Below are 6,600 nucleotides of genomic sequence, written 5' to 3' on the forward strand. Positions count from 1 at the left end.
GCACAGATGAACGTGGAAACCTTCAGGCATTTGGAAATTGCTCCCAAGGATGAACCAGACTTGTGGAGGTCTACAATTATTTTTCTGAGGTCTTGGCTGATTTCTTTTGATTTTCCCATGATGTCAAGCAAAGAGGCACTGAGTTTGAAGGTAGGCCTTGAAACACATCCACAGGTACACCTCCAATTGACTCAAATGATGTCAATTCGCCTATCAGAAGCTTCTAAAGCCATGACATCATTTTCAGGAATTTTCCAAGCTGTTTAAAGGCACAGTCAACTTAGTGTATGTAAACTTCTGACCCACTGGAATTGTGATACAGAGATTAAGTGAAATAATCTGTCTGTAAACAATTGTTGGAAAAATTACTTGTCATCCACAATGTAGATGTCCTAACCGACTTGCCAAAACTATAGTATGTTAACAAGAAATGTGTGGAGTGGTTGAAAAACAAGTTTTAATGACTCCAACCTAAGTGTATGTAAACTTCCGACTTCAACTGTAAATACAGATATAGTTCAGACACCCATCCTTAGTTACTCTAACTCCAGTGATACGCTACTCCTCTGTATCCACATGAAAAGTCAAGGTTACATTAGTACAGATCTGACCGATGTTTCTACATGATCCTCTGCATGAGGTGCTCTTACGAAATGTTTTTTCTATTTTTACAGTCTTCCCTCTGATTCCTGCACTGAGTAATTCAGCATTCCAACATGATCCCGTGAGCTTTAGTCAGACCAGTCTCATTCTGCGTTCCTTGTGTACATTCCCAGAAGTGATGGTACTACATGATTAATATGACATCAAAATCCCTCGGCTTTCCCAGCTCTGCCTAGCGGAGAGCCCACGGGGAAGTTTCGCGTGTCAGACATTTTATCACGGATCTGTCATCCCATTGACGTGAACAGCACATAGGAGACAATACCTTGTGAAAGCTATTATTTACAATCAGGGCTAAAGGGCTTGAGTTAACATGCATGTCTAAGCAAGCCAAAGAAACACCCACACACAATGCTTATGATTGCAAAACTACAGTGGTGAAAGAGTGAACTCTGGTCTTGATGTGATCAAACTAGGTTAAAGAAAGCTCTTTGGAATCCCTTGCAATGCCTATTGTCTACATTATAAATTGCGTGTCAAGTGCAATTAACATTTGTATTTGTTAATTTATGGTTCCCATGACCTTCGATAAGCTTCTGGGTAAAAGGTCAGGGAAACCCCCACGTGAGAGGATTCCCTGACCTTAACCCTTCCCTACTACATTTATAAGGAAAGTCCAGACTCCTCCCTTCCTGGCAGTGTATCATAGAGAATAATATGACGTCATATTGTTTCCCACACATGTCCTTCACTCTTATCCCATTCAATACAAGCAGTACTTTCCCACAAAAAAGCTGCTCCAAGTCCCATACTGTATCACATTGGCACATTCTTATCATGAATCTAATTCCTAACAAAGTGCTGAGAAAAATACCTTATGTCCTTGCTGTAATTCATCTCTTGTGCAATTAAATGTCACATTTTGGGTTACAGTAATGTTAAATAGGGGTATTTACTTCTGCTCAGTAACTGTGGGCAGCTGAGTTTAGCCTTACAGGAAAGACGTGAATATGATATAAGCCAGTGGGAGGCATGTGGGCAGTCACATCTAGCTGTCTGTGGTTTACACTGCTGCTGCTGCAACCCCATATTCACTGTATTACACTAAAACAGGGCATGACTCTGCTCCCTCCCTCGCTCACACAAATGTCAAGTGTAGTATTTCATCACGTTTAGATATATTAACAGGCAACTAAAATGAATAAAACCAGGAAATGTACAAGTATGTAAATAGTTGAACTAATCCAGCAGCAGCCACATGATACAGTAACTGCTAGGGAGCCAACTAATGAATAGGTCATATAATGACAATGTTCTTCCCCCTGAAAACTTCCCCACCACTACTGACATTTGAATATCAGTTTACTGGCTGAAATAAATGGTATACTTTCACAAAAAGTTGTTACATAGAGATCTCTCTCAATATTCACATCTTTGAATGTGTGTGTAAGATACAAACAAATACTGGGGTATTAAAGAGATCACAAATGCTCAAAAGTATCTGAACCTCTCAATTCCTTAGTGCCAGCGTGTGGCATGATCAATCAGAGCAAGTCTAACAGTATCAGAATGATGTGTTGGCCAATCACTGGGAAGGCATCAGAGTGCCAGTGAGGTAGTGGCCTGTAGATCAGACCCAGTATAACCCTGCCACTCCCAATCACACAGGCAGTAGCTTGGTCTCAGAGTCCTGGGAGTGCAGTGTTTCAGAACTGCTGCCCTGTTCCTGCTGAGGGTGGTGGAAACTGACCTCCATCAGGGTTCTCGGCTCATCTGAGATGGAGAGATAGAGTGGAGATATAGGGGAGAGAGGGAGGAGCAGGGAGAGAGAAGATTGGCTTAACCTCAGATTCAAATATAAACTCAAAGCTGTTGCCACATTTCAGGACTACAGTTTGAAAGCTGACAGAATATTGATACAGTATGATGGGTATGGATGAGTTGTCCCCTGATAATGAGGAGGAACATGATTACCTGTAGGAGGTGTTGGCACAATAAGGGTTGGCTCATTAGGGGTTGTCTTCTTCTCTGGTTTCTTTTTGTTGTTGATGATGATGATGACCAGAAACAAGATGAGGATGATAAAGACCCCACACGAGGCCGTTATAGCCCAAACCAGCCCTGTGCCATCTGGGAGAAAGAGAGGTTGTCATCTTTCTTTCAAACAAGGTGATTTTACAACATCAATTTTGCCATGGTGTTAGATTCACAGGTCTTACCTTCAAGGTCCCTCCGTTTCGTAGGTAAGGTAATCACTTGGGGCATTGAATTGTTGGTAATGCCGCACTTGCTGTCACTAACTGCATCTCCCAAGGCCACAATGTGTTCATGGGGATGGGGACAGCTGGGACAGAGATGGAGAAATAAAGATTCAGGATTGGCTCTCTCCAATATCAGATTACATTGAGTAGCCATGGCGCAGGATTTTAGTTCTGGGTTTCCGAGATTTGCTGCATACGGTAATAATTTGTTGGCAGATTAATGCAATGGCATTAGTACTACATGTAATTCCAATATTGAATCAAACTCAGAGTTTAGGGGGAAATTCAATCAAACCTTGTTCTCCAAGGCTTGCACTTCTCGTGGATTTGGTCACTGAAGGTCCCAACTGGACAATTCTGGCAGGACCCTATGAAGACAGACATGCAGAGGTTTGAGACTTGGTGAACATTTCCCAAGTGTCCTGAGCTTGTGCGTCTTATTAGGCATGCCAGATAACTTGTATGACTTTAGTGTTTGCAGGTACAGTTATGTGTGTCTTACGTGCAGTGGGAAGAGGTTCCTGGCCCTTTCCACACTCCTCGACACAGAAGGAGCAGAGGCCATCACCACATCGGAGCCCTGCCCTACAGTCACACTCTGTGTCCTTGCTTCTTGTACAGGCCTTCTTAAAGATCTGGGCCCCGCCTACACACACACGAAAGTGGAGTAAAATGAATAATTGTTAAACGTTTAACTTATCGAACAATAGACATTTCAGTGCAGGGGTTAATAAATAATGTTTAAAGTTTCAATATCCTGGTGACATACCTACGCACTGAGTACACCTGCGACAGGAGCTTGATGTTGTGTCAGTTGTGTAGGTCTCATTCTTACAGGGAACACACAGCTTTTTCGGGTCTGGACCACAGCGAGTCACCAGACGGTTCCCTACACAAATACACACACAGACAGACAACATTGAACATACTGTATTGAAAGCACATCTGCATCCATAATAACTCAGTCAGGTGATTAACATCACTTTCTCTCCATCAGTAGCAATTGCAGTGGACATGAATATATAAGGTAAATGCTTTTGATAGGAAACTATTTCCAGTCCCCTCCCACATAGAGCTGAGTTTATCCTTGATCTGATCTCTGGTTGATCATTAGGTTGATCATTATCCATCCATCCCCCTTTATTGTGGTACTAATAGAAACCACTGAAAATGAACTGGGTCACTGTGGTATAACCACTAAAGAGGAAATAATATTTAATTCACAACCTGGGATACACTAGATTATTCATCCCCATGAAAGACACGGGCTCTATTCAATATGCCTCCCAGAAATTCATTTGTACAGCGTGATTGAAATTTAAAGGCAATGTTCCGGTTAACCGTGCATATGTAGGGTCAGTCGGAAATGTACTTTACATTTCTATCGCAGAATCTGTAACGCTTCAATTTTACAGATTGAATAGAGCCCATCATTTAACCAGATAAAGACTAGAATTTACTTGTCAAAATCCAAGCCATATTACATTAATTCTTGATTATTTATCGAGTACAGTTAAAGTTAAACCATATACAGTAGCATAGTTTAGAAACTTACCTGGACGGCAGCTTTCACAGCAGACATTCGGAGAACCAGCAGATGTTCTCCATTGCTCACAGCCTATCGCTATCTCACCAGTGCTACTCAGACAGCCCATTGTGAGCAGAGAGAAACACAGTACGCTGAAGACCAGATGCATATTCTCTCACAGCCCTCCAAACCAGGTAGATTGATAGCTAAGGGCTATGGATTCCAGATGATAGCAGTGCAAGTGCTACAAAACAATAATAATCCAAATAGAATTGACAATAACAATGGTATTTCATCTACTTGAAAGCACCTTCTTGTTTGAAAGCACCTTCTTGTACCAGTAAACCCAGATGTTACTAACAAACTGCCCTTGCCTTAATACCCTACCGTTGCGTTGAAAGGGGCGTGGCTAAATATTTGATTGACGATTTGTGTTGAACCACCTTGCCTCCGTTTTGGCACTCCCCCACCACTGTAAAAAAAAAAAAGCTCTAGAAACGCATTTATTAATGTTTACATTCGTTTTTGCCACATTTATTCTATTTAACACACCTAAATGTATACTTTTAAATTATATTATGTGAGCTAAACATACAAATACAATTTTTACAAATATGTAAAAACATTTTTGTTAAAGTATAATTTTTAAAGATTACTAATGTTACTGTCCCCACTACAACAACTAAATACTTAATTAAGCAACTAGGCCTGAGGGGGTGTGGTATATGGCCAATATACCACGGCTAAAGGGCTTCTTAAACACGACGCAGAGTGCCTGGATAGAGCGTTTTAGATTTAGCGGGTGGGTCTAATCCTGAATGCTGATTGGTTAAAACCGCATTCCAGCCGGTGTCTATTCCACAAATTGTCAACCGCTAAATCTATGGCATTAAAATGCCTATTTACACTGTTCCATCTGACTGCGCAATCCACTGTCTCATCAACCCAGTCAGGCACTTTATAAAAAGCATCTAGACATTATCTCACGTTTCTTTTAGAATAACATTTAGTTTTAAACAGCGGAGATTTGTATAAACCTTGCTGTCTGTCTCTCCGCCATTTGTAACATTGTTTCAATATTCAAATTCGAACTCCTGCTGTCCGATAGTATTGTAACGACCCGGTATTGTGTTCTGTGTTCGTGGGTGTGTTATCGTTCTCATGGGTGCTAGCAGGGGTTAAATATGCCAGGACAGATGGAAAGGTTGGGGGGGGTATGATGGGTAATCCCGCGGGGTTTTGGAATGCTTAAATAGGGGTTACGGTCTCATCTCTCTCTCTTCTGTTCGGGACCCTTGACTTGACATATTATATTTGTGTATGTTCGAGGTTTAGCGGCGTGGGCTGTGGCCTGAACAATAGCCTATTCAGGAATAAACCTGTGTTCTGCCTGTACACCTGGTGCCTGTCTCTCTTTTACTTTATGACCCAGCTGGGTCATTACATTGGTGTCAGAAGTGCTTTCGAACGACGGGATAGATCGAGATTAGGCGAGTTAGCTGTTTCAGTATAGGCCGTGGTTAGCTTTAGCGTGACTCGCATCTACCGTCATGATGATCGGGGCGAGGCGGAAAATTAAGGAAGAGTCGGACAAAGTGTCCGTTGTGGGCTCGGGTGTACCCGGTCGGGTGGGTCAGGCGACGACGGCTGTAGAAGAGCTGGAGAGCCACATGGCGGAAGTTAAATTGTCAGCAAGATGGCAGAACGGGCGGGTTTTCCTTCAAACCGCTCGACCAGAACAGACGTCACGGCGACGGAGATATCGACGTCACCGCGTGCGGAAATGGCTGGGCCTCCTTATGTAAACAGAGATGGCAGCGCCCTATTGCCATTAGCCACGGTAGCGGCTAAACTTCCAAAGTTCAATGGACAAGGTAAATGGGAAGTTTTTTTCACTCAATTCGAGTTGTTGGCTAGAGCCGGGAGGTGGTCTGACGAGACGAAAGGGTTACAGCTTGCCCTGAGCCTGGCAGAGGAGGCATCGGAATGCCTGCTAACGCTAGCCCCGGACGAGAGGGGCGACTACGGTGCGCTAGTGGAGGCATTGGGGGGCCGTTTCGGCAGCGATGCACAGCCCAACATGCTGCGGATTGAACTGAGTAACAAAAAGAGACTTCAGGGGGTATCATTAAAGGCGTTGGCAAGTGGTATTCTGACCCTGACCAGGCGGGCTTATGCAACTATGCCGATTGGGGTGCAAGACGAGCT

The 6,600-nt window shown here is 43.1% G+C and overlaps 1 protein-coding gene across 1 annotated transcript; it reads right to left on the reverse strand.

Annotated features, from left to right (window-relative positions):
• Positions 1-436: 436 nt before the first annotated feature.
• LOC311147535 (tumor necrosis factor receptor superfamily member 9-like) lies at positions 437-4,753 on the reverse strand. The gene is made up of 7 exons (XM_084184285.1): positions 4,420-4,753; positions 3,634-3,753; positions 3,367-3,510; positions 3,160-3,232; positions 2,823-2,947; positions 2,578-2,733; positions 437-2,376 (listed from the first exon to the last, which is right to left on the reverse strand). Exons 1-7 carry the CDS (start codon positions 4,559-4,561, stop codon positions 2,264-2,266), a joined length of 873 nt encoding a protein of 290 aa, XP_084040411.1. The 5' UTR covers positions 4,562-4,753; the 3' UTR covers positions 437-2,263.
• Between the last annotated feature and the right edge of the window lie 1,847 nt (positions 4,754-6,600).

This window comes from Coregonus lavaretus (genome assembly GCF_964263955.1).
Source record: "Coregonus lavaretus genome assembly, chromosome: 20".
Classification (NCBI taxonomy): domain Eukaryota; kingdom Metazoa; phylum Chordata; class Actinopteri; order Salmoniformes; family Salmonidae; genus Coregonus; species Coregonus lavaretus.